Source organism: Helianthus annuus, chromosome 3 (genome assembly GCF_002127325.2).
Source record: "Helianthus annuus cultivar XRQ/B chromosome 3, HanXRQr2.0-SUNRISE, whole genome shotgun sequence".
NCBI lineage: Eukaryota > Viridiplantae > Streptophyta > Magnoliopsida > Asterales > Asteraceae > Helianthus > Helianthus annuus.
The window spans coordinates 55,682,972-55,704,926 of NC_035435.2; the positions used below are offsets into that span (position 1 = coordinate 55,682,972).

General features: G+C 38.4%; 4 protein-coding genes and 2 long non-coding RNA genes across 6 annotated transcripts; 1 reads left to right on the plus strand and 5 right to left on the minus strand.

Moving 5' to 3' along the window:
• Positions 1–3,813: 3,813 nt before the first annotated feature.
• Positions 3,814–5,888, minus strand: LOC110927863. Its single transcript, XR_002585963.2, has 3 exons — positions 5,794–5,888; positions 4,195–4,275; positions 3,814–3,889 (listed from the first exon to the last, which is right to left on the minus strand). It is a non-coding gene; the product is annotated as an uncharacterized LOC110927863 (long non-coding RNA).
• Positions 5,889–6,298: 410 nt separating this feature from the next.
• Positions 6,299–8,948, minus strand: LOC110931830. The gene is made up of 3 exons (XM_022175203.2): positions 7,814–8,948; positions 6,883–7,704; positions 6,299–6,789 (listed from the first exon to the last, which is right to left on the minus strand). Exons 1-3 carry the CDS (start codon positions 8,946–8,948, stop codon positions 6,299–6,301), a joined length of 2,448 nt encoding a protein of 815 aa, XP_022030895.2.
• Positions 8,949–13,243: 4,295 nt separating this feature from the next.
• Positions 13,244–13,988, minus strand: LOC118490300. The gene is made up of 3 exons (XM_035987834.1): positions 13,880–13,988; positions 13,533–13,804; positions 13,244–13,445 (listed from the first exon to the last, which is right to left on the minus strand). The coding sequence occupies exons 1-3, from the start codon at positions 13,964–13,966 to the stop codon at positions 13,340–13,342; spliced, it is 465 nt and encodes a 154-aa protein (XP_035843727.1). The 5' UTR covers positions 13,967–13,988; the 3' UTR covers positions 13,244–13,339.
• A 1,696-nt stretch (positions 13,989–15,684) lies between these two features.
• LOC110931831 (replication protein A 70 kDa DNA-binding subunit C-like) lies at positions 15,685–17,332 on the minus strand. The gene is made up of 5 exons (XM_022175204.2): positions 17,214–17,332; positions 16,863–17,130; positions 16,130–16,217; positions 15,931–16,052; positions 15,685–15,854 (listed from the first exon to the last, which is right to left on the minus strand). The coding sequence occupies exons 1-5, from the start codon at positions 17,289–17,291 to the stop codon at positions 15,685–15,687; spliced, it is 726 nt and encodes a 241-aa protein (XP_022030896.2). The 5' UTR covers positions 17,292–17,332.
• An 888-nt stretch (positions 17,333–18,220) lies between these two features.
• LOC118490301 lies at positions 18,221–19,912 on the minus strand. Its single transcript, XR_004889093.1, has 2 exons — positions 19,682–19,912; positions 18,221–18,438 (listed from the first exon to the last, which is right to left on the minus strand). It is a non-coding gene; the product is annotated as an uncharacterized LOC118490301 (long non-coding RNA).
• Positions 19,913–20,411: 499 nt separating this feature from the next.
• Positions 20,412–21,265, plus strand: LOC110929405 (17.9 kDa class II heat shock protein-like). The gene has a single exon (XM_022172556.2). The coding sequence runs from the start codon at positions 20,617–20,619 to the stop codon at positions 21,097–21,099; it is 483 nt and encodes a 160-aa protein (XP_022028248.1). The 5' UTR covers positions 20,412–20,616; the 3' UTR covers positions 21,100–21,265.
• The last annotated feature ends 690 nt before the right edge of the window (positions 21,266–21,955 follow it).

Here is a 21,955-nt window from a genome sequence, read left to right on the forward strand (position 1 = left end):
AAATTTTAGCGTAAACTGCCACATTCGTCCCTGAGGTTTAAGTCTGTTTGCCAGTTTCATCCAAAATGACTTTTTTGTGCCAAATACCCCCTTCACCTTTGGCTTTTTTTGTCATTTTCATCCAAACCACTAACTTAGTTTACTTTTTCTGTTAACTTCAAGGATATTTGGATGAAACTAGCAAATATAAAACCTCAGGGACGATTTCGGCAATTTACTTAAATTATTTTTAATTTCTTTTATTTAAATAATTTTGTCACACATATATATAAAATAGAATATACATGCAGTTTTTATAAAAAAAATTAATAGTTTTTTCACATAATTTTTATAAATTTTCATCCAACCACTAACTCAGTTATTTTTTTTCTATTACGGTGAAGGATCTTCTAAATTTTATAATGTAAGACAATAATTAATTCCCAATTTTTTTATATACATTAGTTTTACAAAAATAAAATTTACTTCAACCTCTAAATTTTATAAAACTAAAATGCTAGTGACCTTATAGAAAAAGGTCAAATAAACAATTCTTATCATATGTACCAAGTTTGTAATTCAACTTCTACTCTTTTAAATTCGCTCCTAACAAAAGCCAGAAGCCATTTGCCCCCTCCCCTTTATCAAAACAACGTATCGTTACCAAACCTTAAAATTACCCACTAAATAGTAAGAATAATGCCATGAACTAAAAGTTTCTTTACTCAAACCACTAGGAATAAATATTAGCTAGTTACCCTCATAATCTTAATTAGATAAATACTTTATTTCTGCCAACATAATTCTTAGATGTTCAACACATTTAAAAATATGTAACGTTTTACAATTTTTTTTTCTATCTCTACACTTGATTAAATACTAAAAGTTGTAATCGATCGTTATGTGCTACACACCATTGATGTTTATTTTGTATATTGATTTCTCTTTATAAAACTGATCTATATAAAAAAACTGCATATTAATTTCTATCTTAGTTTATAAAATTTAAAACATCTTTCATCTTAACAGAAAAAATAAACTGAGTTAATGGTTTGAATGAAAATTTATTAAAATTATGTGATAAAACTATTATTTTTTTTTTATAAAAACTGCATGTATATTTTGTTTTGTATATATTTGACAAAATTAATTAGATAAAAGAAATTAAAAAGAGTGAGAATAAATTCTTAAAATCATCTCTGAGGTTTAATATTTGCTAGTTTCATCCAAATATCTTTCAACTTAACATAAAAAGTAAACTAAATTAGTAGCTTCAATCGAGATGACAGAAAATGTCAAAAGTGAAAGGATGTTTGACACAAAAAATCATTTTGGATTAAACTGGTAAATAGTCCTAAACTTTAAAGATGACTAGGGGGAATACCCGTGCGATGCACGACATGCATAATAGTTATTGGTTTTTTCTGAAACGACAGTGGGAAGGGTTGTAACTAACATAACAGTTATTGTCTTTATTTTGCCTTTTGAGACCACGCTATAATTGTAACTAACATGTTAACAACTTATTTATATCAAACAAAGTAAAATCACGTAATAATTGTTGAGATATAATAACCCAAAAGGCACCCATTGACTCAAGTGTTGTGACATTGAACCATAGCTTCCACATGGATTTTCATTTAGCAAACAATGCATTTATTCATTCAAAGGATTTTGGGCACTCCATAACGAAAACCAGATATCAACTGGCCCACTGTACTTGCGAATTATGTTAGTACTTACCTGAGAAAACACAAAATTGCATTGACAGTTGCAAAGTCAAACATAAGAAAACACATGTTGTGGCCTCCCACAAAATGATCTCAAAAGGAATGTTGGTATCACGTTACTTAGCCAAAAGGGAAAAAGGAAGCAAAATCTACATTAAAGCTGGATGAAATCATGAAGATATTCTAAACTTTTTAAAATTAAAGGCATCTGAAGGTAACGCCATTTTTGAAGAACAAAGACATAAAAAAATGAAAAACAAAGATATACCAGCTCCCAGGCTTCAAGTTCTTGTTAAGTATCAAGCATAAACCTTCTGATAAAAGAAAAGAAGAGCAGTTATTTCCACATTTTTAGTCTCGGTTTTCATAACGCACACACGTCACATATACGTAAGTCAAAGACCTATATAAAGAGGCATGCTAAAACTTTATTAAACCATGGATCGTAATTTGTTCTGTCGGCATAACTCTTGTGCCCAAAAAAAAAAAGGGAAAAGATGTCTTCCAAAATAAAAAACATGAAACGTAAATGGGAAAAACGCAGTAGCTCTCGCACGCCTCCTTGTCTTATTGGCTAACACATGGACCGAACTTTAGTTAACGCATGGCACTATCATCCCCAATCCCATCACCGGTCGACTGCCTGCAGTGAATTAACAAAAGCAAGATCGTTAAAAAGTGGTAGGTTTTGCATTTTTTTCCTAATGTATGCAGCCTAGCTAGGAATAAAGTCAACTGAAACTGTTAAATGGACTTTGGTAGTTTCTTTGGAATAAAGTGGATTTAAATGTTAAATGGCATCTGAAATTTAATGAGTTACTGCTAACATTATAAAAGTGATATCTAAATGTGTATGTTTGTGTCCAAACGGTGTACCTTTCACGTGGATCATCGTCAACGTTTTCTTCTGAATCCGAACCCGAATTTGTATAAGTAGTCCTGCGAAGGAAAGAACGGGAACTTTTCTTGACAATTAAAAAAAGCTATAAGGTTGCTTAAAAAAGCTAGGTTTGTTGGTTCATGGTCCCGATTAGCCCAACATATTTGTCTTGCGGGGCCCTTCCTTTGAGGTCGTTTTAGACATTCATAACTAACTTATGTACATTTTAATGTAAAAAAAAAAGAAACAAAATCATAATTTATAATGCTGGACATACCTAACAAAACTTTTTGTAAATGTAATGCATATTGTGTGGTTTAAATATCATCAGTACGATTCTTATTGAAGTCAAAATCAATGATAAACAGAGATATACCTTATGGTCGTTTCAACGTGCTTAACTGGTGTCGGTATCGGCACTACCTCATTGTCTTTATTAGAGAGCGAATGAGGTGTGGAAGAACCAACGCACCCACCGCCATCTCCGTATAGAAGAACATTCTTGCAGTTAAAACTTTCGAAAGAACCATGATCATAGTACGTACATGAATCAAGCAGGAGGGTCTGAGTGCTGCCCACAAGAGACTGCAAACATTTCGGCAGTGCTGAGATGCTGTTGTCGGGGTTTCTTACTATCACCGGAGTGAACTTATCCTGGATGTCGGTAGAATAAAGGTTGTAGACGCCTGATAGGACAGACCCTGATGTGAGTATATCATGAGCAGTGGCATTTGTCAAGCGTTCGGCGGTGTCATCAAAGCAGACAATGACAGCTTCGGCTGTTGAATCAAACACCTCGAGTTCTAGCCTGAAATTGTGCAAGGTTTGTAATAAAAGGGTCAATTTATTTGCCTGCATGAAGATTGCCACAAATTAATATAACTGCACACCATCAGAAACTAACCTTACTCTTGGGAAGAGTACGGGGTTTTCGCACCCATCACACCACATATTGTTGTCTTCACCTACTACACCTTTCATGCAGCCTCCACCGCCACATGTCAGCCTGAACCACTCCTGGTTATTGCGTATGCGCTTAAGTTGAACATGACAGGTGAATTCAGCACTCTGCACAAATTACCAGCACTCTGTAAATATGCTATTTGGTTGCGATATATTAAAAGAAAGCATATAGTTTCATAGGGGGCATACCGTGTGTTTCCTATTTCTTCTTCCGTGGTTCAAGATGGCTTCTAGGGTGGTCCATTTTTTTGAATAGCCGGCGACAGTGTTGTTCCCTGACATGGCGTCACGTGTAGATCCAGCAACTACAGGTTGTTGAAGAGAAGGCGAGTATGACCTGCAATGTGGAGACTTATTTATATAGGCATTTAAAATAGTCTTTTGGAATGAAAAATGTTGTTTAATTCAAAATTTAATACAGAACTGTTATGGGCAGATTATCAGCCGATGTTATTAATGTGCAGTCTATTATTAATGTGATTACTAATTACATTAACATAACCCTCAAGTCAATGTAAAGTCACATTAGTAATCAGGGATATAATTGTATTTTAGTGTTAGCTCTTCACCTGCATAGAAACTGTCAACAATTCAGACAAATTTGTTACAAAACAATGTTAATCACATCATAAAGAAACTTACATCTATCAGGTCAGAAAGTCCAGGAATGGCTGTTAAACTTCCACCAACAGCTTTTAATGTATAATCGATTTTTGGCTCTGGCTGATAATGTATAGCTGATTATTTACCACTCACATCTTTCCGTTTCTTGTAAGCAAGTCGACCCCCTGTGGTCGTCAGTAATATGTGTTGCAGACCTGTTCCTACATAGCACCCCACGAGAGTCGCCAGCATTGGCTATTATTATATGTATTCCCATTATCAAAATAGTTAAAGCTATCGTTCCACAATAATCGCTCACACTGAATTCATCAGCTAAGGATAAGTTAGCCTGTAAAAAACGCTTTGTTATGAGACCCTTCCACTTGTTTTAAAAACAAATCACCTGCATCTGAAGCACCAGTTGGTGCTGCTTGTGGTAGATCCGAATCCTCAAAGAATAACCTCATGGCATGTTCTTTAACATAAGATGCAGCCTCTGACCCATTATGACCATCAAATAAAGCATAGAAGGAACTCGCGAGACCCCACTTGTAAGCATCTCCCAGATGCTTTGAGAGGTCATCGATCATGATATGTGGTGTTCGTTTGATCTGCGCGGTCCAATGTCCGTATGACCTCCTGACCTGATGCTTGTTGGACAGAAACTCCTTGTAGTAGACTCCACAACAGTATTACTCTTGATATACACAGAGCAGCTTACAGCCTAAGCAACAAAGAACAATATGTCAGCAAATAAAAAAACCTAAAAACCAATTACAAAATTGCAATCAATAAGATCCTTGTATAAAGCGAAGTGTGTGGCGTGGCAACACCGACAGGAAGCAATTTAAAGCTTTTTTCTAAAGTAAATATAAAGGAAGCCATTAAAATTGTTTTTTTCCTAGCTTCTTCTTTCTGCAGCCTAGCATTTTCATATGTCGGTATTAAGTACGAACTGCACAGCATAATGTCTTTAAAATTCGTAGAATCTTGACAAACTATGGTGCATCTGGTCATGGGCCATCGAGTGAGTGACCGATACATGTAAAGTGTATTGACAAAATCGTCCCTCTCGCATCCATCCTCATCAGTCTACAGCCTAGCATTTTCGTATGTTGGTATAAAATACCAAATGCACAGCATAACTTCATTTTATTTGTCAAATGATTGAGCACCAACAGTAGTTCAACAATACCAGCTTCTGATGGCCCTTTGTCCGTATGGTTAAATGGTTCAACCCGGATTATATCATTCAACCCGTTTGGTTTCCGCCCTCATCCTGAACTGCACAAATTACATACTGGTTTAGTGTTTTAGCCCATGTGGCTTTTGATAATTACTACTGATGTCAATTCTGAGTTTTGACATATTTTAGGTTGATCCAACTATTAAATCAAGCAACACAGATCATATAAAACATGTATAGTTTTTGTTTTGCAAAAAATCACTAAATTAACAGACCTAACCATGATAAACAAACATCAGATTTAAAAAAAACGTCACATGCAGGGTTTAAAATTTTCCAAGGTTAAGGTCCGGTCAATGTAAACTGAATCTTTTAAATGTAAACTGAATCTTTTAAATTTTATATTCTTATGTATGGATGTTAAGAAAACTGGTGGGATTTATAGGGTGTACCTCAGAAAGTAACGCAACAACAACCGCAGAGATGCAAGGAATTTCCTCACAGAGTTGGAAAATAACGCGAATAACTGTAAAAACTTGTAGATCCTTCAGTTGTAAACAGTACAAAACAGACAATTTTCTTTCAGTAATTAGAGTGTTAAATCGTTTGTGTTCAGGGGTTGGCAAGTTAAACCATTATCTGCTACAAATCTGCTGTTTTTTGCCAACTTCACCAATCATCAAACACTGTGCCAATTGTTACATCACATTTCATTAAAAAATAAAGCGTGGAAGTAACATGTTACCATATATTCAGTGAAAAACTAAAGAGTGGAAGTAACTAATCTTATAGGCATATGGGTAATTATGCAATAATCAAGAATATATAAAAATGGAGGATAGGTGTGCGCTAAAGCTATAAAATCAGTAAAAAATGTTGTCAAGTCAGATAGTTGTATTATCCATTTTTTCAATCAATATTAACTCATTGAACGGTTACCTGTGAACAATTGTTCGTTTATTCCGGCCGTTCTAATGTTCCCAAATTGTTAAACGTTTCTTTGTAAACGATGTTTCTGGTATGGTTTTTCATGCCACCGTCGCCGTCCTCTACGATGACAATCTTTAAACCTTCAGGTGACGTAACCCTTGAAAGTGCGACGTAAAGCTGGCCATGGCTAAACACAGGTCGGGGCAAATAGAGACCAACTACTTTTAATGATTGGCCCTGGCTTTTATTAATGGTCATTGCATAGCATGGCTTCACTGGGAATTGCCGTCTTTTCATAATAAATGGCCATTTTGATTTCGTGGATGAAAGGGTGATCCTTGGTATCAAAGCAGTGTCTCCATGATTTGACCCAGTAAGTATCCTAGCTTTGATAACAAATTTCCCCAGGTCTGTGATAATAAGGCATGTGCCATTACATAAGCCTTGTGAGGGGTTCACGTTTCGTAGAAGCATTATAGGGAGGCCTTCTTTTAAATGCAAAGCATGCGGCGGCATACCTGACAATGCCAAATAATTAAAGATTTTAGTTGGCAGTAGAAACTTTTTTTAACTAATATTTTAGCGCGGTCGCGGTCGGGGGGGGGGGTTACCTGGGAATGTCAAAGAATTCAGGAATTCAGTCGGATAGAGTTGCTCCTGTTCTAAAACGTCTGTGGATGCGCGACATATCTCATCAGAACTCTTGTAGGTCCTTGCGGTCCGTTTCAATTGTTGAAACATGTAATCATTGATTTCATCCGTGTCTATATTGCGTGGGGTTAGTATTGCTCTCTCACACAAAAAATCGTAATCATCCTGCCTTTTTGTAAATGACGGGAAGACAGCGTTAACAATTGATTCTACAGGGACACCACAACTATCAACGATGAACCTGGCGGGTATCTCGATCCAGGTCGGCTCATCTTCACCTTCTTTGGCTTTCGACGGAACGATTCCATCGCCAATGTCTAACAACCATTTGTTGAAACGTTGTCTATCCATGTCTATCACACCTGTGGAGGTGTATTCGTTGACGCGCATACTCTGGTGGAGGGTGAAGAGTTGACAACTTTTCCACAGGTTCGATTTATTTATGCATGCCTGAACGACATCTTCTCTTTTTCCCTTTGAGATGACGGGAAGGATTTGTCTGAAATCGCCACCAAGTAAGACAGGCATGCCACCAAACACACGTTCCCTGTTTGCGTAGGTACAGAACCCCAAGATATCTCTAAGTGTTTTATCAAGTGCTTCAAAGGCGTATTTTTGCATCATTGGTGCCTCGTCCCAGATGATTAACCTTACCTCTTGCAAGAGGTGTGCCAATTGGGTATTTTGTTTAATGGCACACGTGCTACCGTGAAGTAATTCTAAAGGGATAGCGAAACGGCTATGAGCTGTACGACCACCAGGTAACAGAAGAGATGCGATACCTGACATAAAGGGATACGTAAAGTTAGTAAAAATGGAGTTGATTACGCAACCACATACATTAAGTAGCGTGAGAATAATTATACACCATAACAGGATTATTTCTTTTACCTGAAGACGCAACCGCAAGGGCTATCAGCCCCATAGATCTTAAGCGTGACAAGATGGTCCTGTACAGGAAAGTCTTCCCGGTCCCACCCGGACCATATACGAAATAAAACCCTCCTTTTTTGGCGGTAACGGAATCAATGACCCTGTCGTATATGGCTGTCTGTTCCGTATTGAGTGATGCGTACAGTTGCCCGTGTTCATCTGTCAATTGTTTTCTATTGTAACTCATCTCTTCCCTGATCAGACGATTATGCATCTTATCGAGGAGCGACGTATCCGGCTGTGGCATATCCGTGAAATCCGCCAATGATTTGCCATTTTTCTCCAATAGTTCATTCAGCTCAATCAGGCAATAGTTCTTAAGCTGGTCGTCTGATAAGTGTAATCCTGGAAACATGAAGTGTCTACGTTTCATGTACAAAATATCATCAGATAGTATCTCCCAATTCTGCGCCCACAGGTGTGCTGGGCGGTTCACTTCGCAAAACAATAACATGGTAACAAACAACTCCCGTAGCTGGGAACCAGACGCCCATAATTTAGCCTCTGAAAGAGCGTCACTCCACTCCTTGTCATCATTAAGCAAGCCATACGCATAGCAGGGTTCTTTGTAAGTTTCATACACGACCCCATCAACTGTTTTTATTTCTTCGAAACTTCGGGGCCCTCTCACAATTCCCAACAACATCCTTAAATAATACTTTGGCCCAGCTGCTGGATTGCAATACACAATCCGCCCAACGGGTGTCCGTTCCAACCGCTTTTTCCATACCTTGTTATCCTCTTGCCACACATACTGTGTTGGTATCTCGACGTACGTCAACTTTCTTGCCAATGCATCTCTGTTGTTCAGCGCAAACCATTGGGTGAACATTGTTTCTCCTATCCCGTCCTGGTTTAACAGGGCTGGCAAGCTGTCCGAATCACGCAACGTGAGCAATTGTTGGTTAGGTAGATGGAAGGTTAGCTTCATGACGGACGGGAATGAGTAATGTATAGGAAATGCAAGCATTCGCCACACAGCCTCACACGGCGATAAGTAGCGACAATCCAAATAGTTTTTAATCTCATCGACCTTAACAATCTGTTGTGCACGCTTTTCGCTGTCGCTGCCAATGTTTTCTTGAACAACCATTGTAGCCCTATCCGGCCCCTTGTTTAAGTATTTAAACATGTATTTTATTTCTCGAGACTGGTTGCACCATTCAACGTTGATGTGTGATTCATACTTCAAGAGGAGATAAAGGTTGTATGGGACGACAAACCTGTTGTCAAGCCTAGTTTTGCCCTTCATGAAGAAAATCTTGGAATCCCTTCGTCGATAAACTGGGTAACCGTCTTCGTCAATTGTCGTTTCTCGATAAAATGGTTTTGGAAAGTGTTTCATGCATTTCCCGTCTGTTGTACACGAAGCACTGCGTGCGTCATTCCCACATGGGCCATGCAACATGTAATTTGTGACAGCCTTATAGCCGGATGGGTCGTCAATCTTCGATGGGATCTCGGCCGAAATCAAATCATCTATACCAGCAGGTGTGCGAAACGCGGCAGAATGTTCAAGCCAAAACAGAAGGTGCGCATGCGGTAGTCCTCGTTTTTGAAACTCAATTGTGTAAATGGCTGTATATCACCACGGGACACGTATTCAAGATAGAGAGGGAAAAATTAGCAAGAAAAAAAAGGTGAGAATTGGTGGAGAATTGATAGCAAAAGAAAGAGTTGAGTGCATTACAAACTTTACCTGCGTTGCATTTGCCAAAGATTTGTTTCTTCATAATATCTTCAATCAAAAAGGTCAGCTTTAGCTTAAAAACGCGTGATACAACATCTGCACGGTCATGGGATTTCTGGCCTGGTATGAGAGATACCATGTATTCGACCTCATGCCATTTTGGGTTGGCTGTAAAGGTGACAAACAGGTCAGGGTTGCTAAAAGCACGACACAGAGCCATGGCGTCTTGGTAATTTTGGATCATATATCTTGGACTGCCCGTAAAGGTTGTAGGTAAAACTATCCGTTGTCCGATAGCCTCAGCACTTGTATCTCCACGTGCTACAGCGTCGCAAACATTATGGTAGAGCTCAACGCGCAGCTCATTCTGGTTATTTCTCATCCAGCGCAACCTTTGTTCTTCTATGGCCGTATATGCGTCAACCAGATGTTGCTGGTATAAGCGACCTCCTCTGAACAGGGTGGTGCCTTCATTGTTGCGATAATGGATTCTGTAGCAGTAGTATTCCCGCATCGTAACACGCTGTCGCTTAGTCGCACGGTGTCCGGTGTTGTCATGGTAGCGTATTCGCTCGTGGTACCCGGTTTCTCCGTATGGAAACAACAACGGATACTGCAAACACATGTATAGCTGATGTAATTCCGATATCCGTTGCAGCGCTCCGTGCTTTGCCTTGACGACAACATCGCGTGGCTCGGTGTCTTCCCCAAAGTCGTTTGTGATAAGAACGGCAACTTCAGACACATTAGGACGATTGTACTGTGGGTTATTCATTACATGGCCGAGTAAGCGCAGCTGACAGTCGTTTCTTTCATTCTGAGCGCACCAGTTGCGCGCCATTCGGAAGGCGTTAGCCACAGAACTGTGTTCGTCTAACATTCTTATGAGGGACGCAACAATTGCTTCGTCTACTGTGTCCTCACAATGGTCCTGGCCGAACAAAGCAGCTATACGGTTTTTGATTTCGTTTTGCGTGTCGTAGAAATACAGCTGAGCATATCCGGGCTGTTCACCTTCAACTGGTAACATGGATCCTATTCGGTGGTAGTTCTGACCGCTTATTCGAAAGGTATATAGGCTTCTACCACTGTTTATAGCATGATCAATCTTTGCCCCAAATGATGTGAAACAGAACATGCTGTTGTACACTCTAATCTGTTCTCTGAATCTAACCGTCTCTGGGTCGTTACAATCAAGTAACGATCTTAATGGCTCAGGGGCGTCAAGAAGGCGAGGAAGCAAAACCTTGCCATCCTGGCAGCACGAAGAGAAAGTCGTCCCATCAGACGCCTTTGTATTTTTGTTACTCTCCTCATACCACATGACCGCTGCACAATTATGACACGTGAAGGTTGGACGGCCAAGGCTCTGGTACTCAACACGAGCACCTGTAATATTTATAACAGGTAAATTTAGTACAACACACGGATTAAGAGTAGCGTACCCAAACGGTGGAGTAACATTAGACGCAAAAGGGGAAAAAATGTGTGGTAAGAAAATAGGGTTGGACAGTACCTGCTGATGCAAACGCTGCCCTGCGCGGGGTTCGAATACGAACGCCTGTTAGCAAAATTAAATATGGCAATGTTATTCCTGTGGTGGTGATAGACGGGTAAAAGCCTAGTAGGGTACCGGGAAGTGATGGAAGTTTACCTTCTGTTTTTTTAGGGCGAGGAGGACGCCGACGCGATGGACCCGCCACGTTTTGATGAGAATTTTGTGGCTTGCAGGAACTGTCTGGAAAAAAAAAAACATAATAGTTATGGAAATGGTAGAAGGATAGTAGTAAACAGTGTAGCTAACAGTGTAGACCATGGACAGATACGGAGGGAGAACATGTTGTTAGTGGACATACCACAGGCAGTGTGTGCACTATATCGCTCCGTATAATGTTTTTACCTGCAACATATATTAAGGGAAACAACTATGATGTAGGCGTCGTATTGGGTGGAGGGATGATGTAAGTGTGGAAACAAAAAAAAATATACGAACATGCATCGTCCCACTGGGACGTTGATGAGGAAACATGGGAACGACCTTTTATTGATCCTTCTTTGCCCGCTCCAGTGGTAGTACCAGTGGTCACCATAGCACTTGGCGGCTGTATTTGAGTGTTACCTGAAACAGGAAAAAAGATGCAGATATAACAAAGACAGCATAGCATGCAGAAAATTAAATCACTAAGTATGAAAGTAAATTGACGTTCTGCATTAAAGTAGTATCCGTGTTGCAGCATTTTTGTGTAGAAAAATTCAAGATCATCCCATTTTTGATTCACCAAACACGCATCTAACATCAAATTAAACGAATGAATATCCGGTAACACCACATGCCTGGAATCAACTTTACTTGTAAGATGATTCCCGTTCTCCAATATGGTTCCGTTTTCACAAAGAGTACAACTAACCTGTATTGGGGTCGAACATTATGGCTATATGGTTCCGTTTTCACAAAGAGTACAGCTAACCTGTGTTGGGGTCGGCTGAGGATGCAAATGTAGTTATGGAAGAAAGTGTAGGTCCACAATATGTGACGTTCTTCCCACCAAGGCCCACATAGTTACGATTTTGTATATGGATGGAATTTTTGCCACCCACGAAGCTAGTATCGCTGCAGCTGTTCATCAATGTAAGACCGAAATATGTTTGCACCTTGCCATCAGACAGCGTATGGGAGCGAAGGCGGACTTGTATCGAATGACAAACCATGCCAGGAGCAGCAGACCAAAACCTGGAAACCTCATCTTTTTATGAGGGAATGGGAAGGGGTAGAGCTCAGCATTTTAAATTCCATATGTGGGGTCGGGGATAACACTGCAATTCAAAGTTCCATACCTTTGTCAGGTCCAGCCTGGGCGAGCAGTTTTAGCCCACAAACGTATTGGATCAACCCGTTGGCCATAACACGTGAATGTGTATGAAAGGCGAAAGAGGCTTCGAGCATCACGAATGGGCGCGGAGGCAGCTGCATGTTGCATACAATGTCATATAATACAACGTAAAAAAACATTCATGCATGTCGGGGGGGGGAGTGGAGGTTTTCCTGTTTTGTGGCTTCTGTTTGTTTTTGGGGATTGCCAAGGTTTCTGGCAGTGGATGGTTTGGATCTGCCATTGGCGCCTTTAATCAGGTTAGTAACTTATTTTCATATTTATATGCGTGCCTGATTTTTATTCAATAAAGTCTTTTTTTTTTAACAACAATCTTCCAATCCAGCAGATGAGATTAAACCTCATGATAACATGATCTTTGTATGCAAACTAAATCCAGTAGCTGAAGTAAGTTGTTAATGTTTTAACATAGTATATATGCTGATTCTACTTTATTAAATTTCTCTCTTTTTTAACATAGGATGAGGATCTAAATACTATCTTTTCACGTTTTGGAACCGTGACCTCGTAAGTCATCAAATCTTGAAGTGTTTTATCTGAACATATCCATTTTCTTGTTGGAATAGTTGTTATAATTCATAAACTTTTGCAGAACTGATATAATCCGTGACTATAAAACCGGTGACAGCTTGTGATATGCTTTTATTGGTGAGCCGTTATGATTCCTTGATATTTTAGTCTAAGACAGATTAATTTTAATCTGAAAATGTCATTTATATTTCAGAGTTTAAGCCAGTTATATTTCAGAGTTTGAAAATGTTATTTATATATCGTGCAATAGTGAAGCATTACACTTTTGGCGTGGGCACAACTCCTAAGCGTCGCCACATTATTTGAATACATAAAAGAGAAAGGCACAACTGTGAACACACTTAAATAAGCTTAAGAATGAGCATTGCCATATCAGCAAGAACCCTCCTGATCATCCCTACCATCGTCTAGCACATCAGTAACATCCTTACGATCAACCCGCACCCCATCATCATCTTCATGCGAGTCTTCAACGCAGCTGAAAAGAAACATTTAAAAACGTGTTGGCACAAAATTCGAACGGATAAACATTCGAAATAGGGGAGAATTGGAAAGGGTATCTTACAACTTTCTAAGTTTGCGTCCAGTCACAGGGGTCAGCGGCGAGAGGTTCGAACCACGCTTTAGGGAGCCGGATGGTGTTGCACCCAAACCATTCGCAACAGTATCAACGCTCTTATCCGCATCATCCATATCAGGGCCAACAATCTTCGCACAAGTGAAGCTCTCATAGTCCCCAAAATGGTAGTATGTATGGCTCTTAATCTCAAAAGTGTGTTTTGTTCCAATAAGGGCTGCGAGGGCGGAAGGTAGTATGGGAGCATCAATAGAAGTATCCTGCACATAGGAAAAGCCATCGTAGCAAATTCACATATGCTTGGGAAACCACCTTACGATGCGTAGTGTACATACCTTCAACTGTTCTTCTACCAAGGATCTCGCCGTCCGCTTAACCAATTGTTCAGCAGCTTCATCAAAGAGGACGACTACAGTGCTCATCGTTCCGTCAGTTACATCCGCCTGAATACGAAACCTAGCACGGTATAGTGGATCAATTACAATTATAGGGAAGCGGCCAAATTCTTTAGCGGTGAAAGTAGAAGCGCCACAAACAGTCCCGGACAACAAATAATCATGCCATCATATGCGAAGGGGAATAGCAGTATAAAGGGACGATTACCGGAGTAATGAATTTGCGTATGAGATATTCAAGAGTATACCTTGTCCTTGGATAGTCAACCTTTGATTCACACGCCTTGCAAATGAAGTAACCGGCCTCTCTTGTCAGCCCCTTACGACACTTGCTACCGGAACACGCAAAAAGATACCAGCTGTTCTTGGTTCTAATAGACGTAATCTCCACAACGTTCCGGAAAAGGATGACCTATAACGAACAAAATAATAGGGGTAGTTTAGCGAGGCAAATGGGGTGGGTGGGGAGAATGTATCGATAGCGTCTTCACACATGGTAGGTCCATGGGTAGGTTACGTCGGGGAGGCTAATCCCTATTATCGCACACTCGGCAGGCCAAACAGTTCTGTCTACCAGATCTATATCCTAGTATGACCTAAAATCCAAAACCCTTACGTAAAAGTCAAACCCCGTAAATCCAACGTTTCAGGTATTAAGCTAAACCCTCTCAATCTAAAATGATTCCAGCTTTGCTGGAGGTGACGTCGATTCCAGGTACTAAAAGGCCTCACTTTTGGTTCAATTTAGTATCAATTTTCTCTGGTCAATTCTATATAATTAAAGTCATTGATTATATACACAGTTTTAAATTAGTTATAATATCTGTATTATTCTGTTAAAACAGGTGGTTTATATAAAGCAACTGGTGGTTTATAAATTAGTTATAAAGCAACGGGTGGTTTATAAATATAGTTATACATTTCCGTTGGGGATATATAGATATATACAGCAAGTCGACATCAACTGGTTGTTTATAAATATAGTTATACATTTCAGTTGGGGATATATAGATATATAAAGCAACAGCTGGTTTATATAAAGCAACTGGTGGTTTATAAATTAGTTATATTATAGTTATAATATCTATATTTCACATCAACTGGTGGTTTATATACAGCAAGTCGACATCAACTGGTGGGGATGGGCGTTTATGAATTTAAACTAACCAATTATTATTCACATTTCAGTTTTAAATTAGTTATAATATCTGTATTATTCTGTTAAAACAGGTTAGTTATATCAGTTATTAGAAAAAGCACATTTTAGAACCATGAGGTGAGAAACTGGAAATTAGGATTGATTTCAGTTATGTTAAGGGCTTTGATTACTAAATATTTGAATATTTTAGCTTTTGTTATCGAGCTTGTGGAATTAGGTTGAATTTACCTAAAAGGTTGCCATAAATAAGTGTTTGGAGAAGATGAGGATAGATTGGTATGGGTCATGCATAAAAGTAACTTAATAAAAAAATAAAGCTATAGAGGGTGTTGGAATGGTCGCCAGCTGTACATGACTGGATTAGATGGGTTCGACCCAGGTACAGCATGGCCACACCCACACCATGTTCAAACTCTCACACGTAGGTATAAGGGTGGAGACGAATGGCAATAGCCAGTTGGCATACATACCTTCTTTTTGGATTTGTCGGCACGGACCCTGTCCACAAGCTCTTGTAGCGTACCAACACAGACCACATCCTCGGTGATTGGATCGCTAGTATCTCCAACGGCAACATAGCTGGGAATCATAGTTGGATATTCAGCCAGAGCGACAAACGTATAAAAAACAGATAATTAAAGTGTATGTGACCAAGGTTGTACCAGTACCTAATGGATGTCTTGAAAGTTTGGAGGGCGGGTACCTCGGGCGAATCAATGATCATAGTTGACGATGAGCTAGACAAACCAAGAGCGCTTGAATTGCGCCAAAGTAGGTAAAGGGATTCGAAGTAACACGCATAATCATAGACGTAGTAGGAAAGCAACCGTACCTAAGTGAAACTTTGCGCTCATGGAAGTCAAGATTATAGAATAGACAGCGGGGTTTTGTTCTTTCTTCTTGAGCATAGCATCACCCAGCTGACCCCACAACGTCACTCTAACTCCGCGCTTGCTGTGAAATTTATAAAAAGGCTATAAAAGTGAGATTTAACCAAAAGACCAAACGGGTAATAGGGATGGGATACTTACCGTTCATTTGTTAGGTTGAACTCGACCGTGCGAGCACCCGATGCTTTCACAGACTGCGGCCCCACCTCAGTAACATATCCTACAACATCCGCAACACAATGTTTAAAAACCACACAACAATCAGGGGTCATTCAAAAAGGGGACCACAAAGAGGGGGGGATCAGGCTAAGTTGCAGGACTTTGTGGCGAAGCTATCGAGTTCACGATAGTAAAACCCTAATTTAATTATATTCTCAATGATATTCAGCATCTCATCAGCCACACCACGTAATTTAACAGTAAGATTCAACACAAAACTACATGTTATTATTTTGATAGCAATTACTTTAATACATAAATTCTTCTATGTCATCTTCAATAATCAGGTTACATGATTAATGTATCAGCAACATTAATATATGTTAATCAATTAATAATCAATTACGCTACATAAATTTTTCTATGCTAAAAGTGGGATGTCACAGTGATACATAAGTTTTCCAATATCATCATTAGTAATCAACCGATCATATCTGGTAGCAATAGTAATTTTACAGTGTTTTTAAGCGTTACGAATGCCGGTATTGTGTTAGTGATGGAAGGACTTGATGGGGCGGCCATTTGCATATTGACAAATTGACACACTTTAAATTGACAAATTGATATACTTTAAATATACTTGCTTAATCAAAATAAAACATCTTGTAATAAGAATTTATAAAGTTTTTCTAAGAAATATTATTATTCACCATACCTACAAAAAACTTGCCCTCAGTTGGTTGGAGGTCCTCAAACGCCGTAAGTAAGAACGGGTAGCGCGTAAAGGAACCACTGGCATCGTCAACCTTCTTCACAATCGTGGAACCATTTAACCCAATAACAAAGGGGCTGTCTTTCAGAATCCGGTATTGATCGGTGTTCTGTACCGTAAAACCCTTGAGTAAATATATCCCGCCCTCTTTGAGTTTGTCAAAGAAGTAGTGCGCAATGTTATTTCTTGCGGTACAATGCATCACACCTCCCTGTGCAAACCAAACAGCATAATTTCAATAACAACGAAACCGCTAAAAAGAAAGTAGAAGAGGGTTAAAAAGGTCAGACTTGCCTTTTTATCACTGACGACATAATCGGTGCTCATGTAGCGTCCATTGACACTTGTGACATCCCACTTTCGGCAAACCATAACCGTGATGGGGCCGGTACTCCCTTCACGAAGGTCAGCAAGGCCATCTGGCAGCCAACACCACTTCCCGATGTATTCATATTAAGAGAGCTGGACATGTTAGTAGAGTAGCAAGGTTGAATATGTACCTACAACAATAGAGAAGGGGGACATTATATAATAGACATTCAGACCATTCATCTCCCCAGTAAAAACCGTAGAATAATCAATGCAATTGAAAAATCCTATTAATTGCATTTAATTTACTTAAGCATTTGAAGAGTCACATTGATAGCGAGGATAGTTGTTACCACTTTGCCTTTTGGCTAATAAGATTACTTTGACTTTTGGATTTTCAAATTCAAGAATTGGAATTGTTAAGAGCAAAAAAAATTAGATTACTATCTTATCAAACTTTCTGAACCATAACTCACCAGAACAGAATACTAAAAGGATCTCAATTTATTTGAAAGATAAAATCACCTGAAATTCCGATATCATAACCAAAAATGGATCCACCAACAGCAGCAACAATGCAAGCAATGATGACATATGCAGTCACTTTTCCTTCATACTGCTCTGCTCTGTCTTTTGCTACACCTGTTGGTGCAACTGACCCCCCTGCCATCTCCACACTCACACAAAAAAAAACACAGAAACACACACACAAAAGGTGTTTTAAAGATAGACTCAAGTTTCAGTAGTCAATTATAATTAAATTTGTTATGAGGTCTGTTGATATGAAGGTAGAAAGAAATAAGTAATGGTTGCCAAAACAAATATCTCATTTTTGTTTTAATATAACTCAGGGACTAAAATGGCATTTTACCCTTAAAAATATAATAACAAAAAAAAAAAAACGTACCTGAGCAAAAGCCGTTCGAAGCGATGACCTAATGTATGTATCAGTCCGACTTCGCGCCACATCGGTATCATTTTTCCGTCTTCGGCGATACTCATTAGATATATCTTCAACCAATATTTTAGCAGCTGATACCCCTAAAGACACAATACTTTGCATAGAATTAATGTTTACGTTATCAAATGTATCATGATACACAAGAAGTCTTTGTTCAGCCCAACCCAATATCGAAGTCAACGTAGAACTCAATATTTTAGCGTATGTCGGATCCTTTGTCGTTTTCGCATCTTTCGCAACTTCTACCAACTGACAATCAGCAGCGTAAAGCAGATCATTATCCGTTTGTCCGGTTGCAATATGATTGGAAAAGTAGAACAATATGATTAATAATAGAAAAAAAAACAGCATTAAAATTCACGTACAGTTTAATCAATTCATACCACAAATAATGATGGCCCAAGCTGAAACTGAACGGGTAGACACACAAACCAGTCCTAACCGATTGAAACCGTAGGTTTGGGACCCGTTTGGGTTTCTCTCTTTGAAAACGATTTTAAACCAAACCAAACTATACGATATCAAGAGTTAATTAACCTAATTCGATCTGTAAATTCATTTAAAACCGAATCAACAAAGACAAAAAATATGAAATCGAGAGTTGATTAATGCGTAGTAACCTAATTCAATATGTAAATTCATAAAAAAAAACAAATCAATTAAAACAAAATGATACAAAATATAGAGTAAATTTGTGTTTATATTGTAACCTAATTTGAATCGTAAACTCATAAAAAGCTGAATCAACTAAAACAAAACGATACGAAATCGAAAGTTGATTAGTATGTATGTTGTTACCTAACTTTATTTACAAACTCATAAAGAAACTGAATCATTGTAACCTAATTCGATTTGTAAACTCATAAAAAACTGAATCACTGTAACCTAATTTAAATCGTAAACTCATAATTAACTGAATCAATTAACACAAAACGTTACGAAATCATAAGTTAATCAGTGTGTATGTTGTAACCTAATTCGATTTGTAAACTCATACAAAACTGAATCACTGCAACCTAATTCGAATCGTAAACTCATAAATAACTGAATCAATTAACACAAGTTAATCAGTGTGTATGTTGTAACCTAATTCGAACATTCGAACAGCAAATTCATACAAAAACTGAATCAATTGAAATAAACGATACGAAATCGAGAGATGAATCGTTACAGGAAGACGATCGGGATATCTGGCGATAATATCTTGTGATTCCTGGCATCGTTCCTCTGCAATTTGCATAATTACGAACTGATTAAACGGTCAGATAAGAATAATTAGATTATTGATTGGACAGAAATAGAGAGGAAAGTAACCGAAAGTGAAAGTGTCCTTGAACGCCGTTGATTTCCCCATTCGATTCCGATTGTGATTCCGGTATGGATTCTTTCAATCAGAACTTCATCATTCAATAACACAATAAAACATTCAAATCATACAAAATCATCATAACAATAACAATAATAAGAGAGAGATAGAGAGAGATTGTAATACCTCACGGCCGGAGTTATGCGACGGTGAACTGGACGCCGGCGAGGGTTTTGACGACGACGCGCCGCCGTCATGGTCAACGGTGGTGGCGACAGGTTTCAGGAGCTCCCGATCTCTGCTGCTCGGTGAGTTTTGTTGTGTCTCATATGGTGGGTTATGCGATAGGCTTTGTGATTACAGTAGATGAAAAAATTGTATAGTGAGGGATTTGCTTTGAATCTCTATCTTCAATATAGAATTTACCCCTTTTATATTGATTGTGGGTTATGCAATGGGTTATGAGATTAAAATAAATGTTCTAGAATTTTGAAATATAATGTTGTGACGGTTGTTTTTTTATCTATAGAAATTGAGTTTTCATGTAACAGTGAATTTTGTATTGAAGATGATGATGAGTTGAAGAAATTTTGTTGTTAGGAAACCAAAGGGTCAAGGAGGGTGGCTGGCAACTTTATGTTTTAGTGTAGTGAGAGAGAGAAAGAAGGACCCAATTTAAAACCATCATAAATTTTGGTTTTAAAATAGGAACATATAACTAAATTTTTGAATATATATAGATAGATTTTAACAATTTACTCAAAATTTTAAGTTTGTAAGAGTAAATGTGTAATTAATTAATCTATTAGAAAACATGTTACATGCCTAGATTTCGTCACTAGATTTTTCTTTTGGACAATATTTATTTCCGTTGAACGGAAATTTAAAAAATATGTAAAAAGTTATTCAAAAGGAAAACGCTGTTTTCGTCTTCCCTTCCTTCTAGAAACTAAAATAGAAATCTAGAACCCTCTTTTCCCCTTCCATTTCTTTCCAGAATCTACTTCTTCATCCATATAAATCCGCGATTCAAACTCTACTTCCTCATCATTATCATTCTGTTATAAAACTACTACATCTCATTTCCAGTTCTTCAATCGCTTTCTACAACAACAATCGAAATGGAATTCAGTCTGATGGGATTAGACATTCCGTTCCTCCGAAACCTCCACCACATCCTCGAATCCACCGATGACAACACAACCGGCAACAAGTCCAACAACGGCGGTCCTTCTCGGGCTTACGTCCGCGACGCAAGGGCAATGGCGGCAACCTCTGCTGACGTGAAGGAGTATCCTAACTCCTACGTGTTTATTGTGGATATGCCGGGGCTGAAGTCGGGAGATATAAAGGTGCAGGTGGAAGACGACAACGTTTTGGTTATAAGCGGAGAGAGGAACCGAGAGGAAGAGAAGGAAGGAGTGAAGTATGTGAGGATGGAGAGGAGGATTGGGAAGTTCATGAGGAAGTTTGCATTGCCAGAGAATGCGAATACGGATAAGATATCGGCGGTTTGTCAGGACGGTGTGCTTACGGTGACTGTGGAGAAGCTGCCTCCGCCCGAGCCCAAGAAGCCGAAGACAATCCAGGTGCAGGTGGCTTGAAGAATGCGTATGAATAATAATGAATCGGATGTTTGATCTGTAATGGAATGTTATGGGGTTTAAAGAATTTTAGTGGATATCTGGTTTGTTGTTTGGCTCTGTATGCTACCATAATCGACGTGCTGTTTGTTTATTTTGGGTTTAAATTCATGGATATTTGATTTCATTTGAATGATTTTAGTAGAAATGATGAACAGGTTTAGGAATTGAATTTGGGTTAGGCGAAACTCTATTTCAAGCCATGAATTTTTTTGACTTCACACAAATGATAATTCACCTGATAATGCATTGACCAAATTATAGAAATGGACACATGGTATATTTTGGGAAATATATGTAGGTGACATGAATTTCGTCTCTGTCTCTGTCTGATATGAACATTCTATCAGATAGTTTCCATATAAACCCAATGGGGTCTTGGGTTTAGGCAAGGATTGCAATAGGTCGGGTATGGGTTGGGTAGGGCTAATCTTATACTCATATCAGGTTGTAAAATCTTGTCTCATATTCGGTCAATTAATCGTCGGGTATTTATCCATCGATTATTGGATATATCTGTTGCGATTTTCAAGTATATATATTTTTTACTTTCTTTTAAATTTTTTTGTTTTAAAAATTATATAATATATTAAATTATGATAAATAATATACATATTATCGTCGCCATAATAATATTTGATATATTTTAAAATGTAATCATAATATAATATTAATCTAAAAAAAAACTATTGTATTTTATAGCATATAAATATGAATAATGTCATAAAAAATATATATGTAAAATGGATTTTTTATTTTTCAAATAATTAACCTATAAGAATATGAAACATTACTAAACTATAACTAAAGAAAAATA

What these genes read in the sequence shown, in the direction of transcription:
- LOC110931830 (XM_022175203.2), bottom strand. Translation starts at nt 8,948, where the DNA reads ATGGTTGTTCAAGAAAACATTGGCAGCGACAGCGAAAAGCGTGCACAA. An exon ending in CCTTGCGGTTGCGTCTTCAG is followed by an intron (nt 7,705 to 7,813) that starts GTAAAAGAAATA and finishes CCTTTATGTCAG; the next exon opens with GTATCGCATCTCTTCTGTTA. An exon ending in GAATTCTTTGACATTCCCAG is followed by an intron (nt 6,790 to 6,882) that starts GTAACCCCCCCC and finishes TGGCATTGTCAG; the next exon opens with GTATGCCGCCGCATGCTTTG.
- LOC118490300 (XM_035987834.1), bottom strand. Translation starts at nt 13,966, where the DNA reads ATGAGCACTGTAGTCGTCCTCTTTGATGAAGCTGCTGAACAATTGGTT. An exon ending in TGGTAGAAGAACAGTTGAAG is followed by an intron (nt 13,805 to 13,879) that starts GTATGTACACTA and finishes TCCTATGTGCAG; the next exon opens with GATACTTCTATTGATGCTCC. An exon ending in GGACGCAAACTTAGAAAGTT is followed by an intron (nt 13,446 to 13,532) that starts GTAAGATACCCT and finishes GTTTCTTTTCAG; the next exon opens with CTGCGTTGAAGACTCGCATG.
- LOC110931831 (XM_022175204.2), bottom strand. Translation starts at nt 17,291, where the DNA reads ATGGTTTGCCGAAAGTGGGATGTCACAAGTGTCAATGGACGCTACATG. An exon ending in TTCAACCTAACAAATGAACG is followed by an intron (nt 16,053 to 16,129) that starts GTAAGTATCCCA and finishes TAAATTTCACAG; the next exon opens with CAAGCGCGGAGTTAGAGTGA. An exon ending in GAGCGCAAAGTTTCACTTAG is followed by an intron (nt 15,855 to 15,930) that starts GTACGGTTGCTT and finishes GGCGCAATTCAA; the next exon opens with GCGCTCTTGGTTTGTCTAGC.
- LOC110929405 (XM_022172556.2), top strand. Translation starts at nt 20,617, where the DNA reads ATGGAATTCAGTCTGATGGGATTAGACATTCCGTTCCTCCGAAACCTC.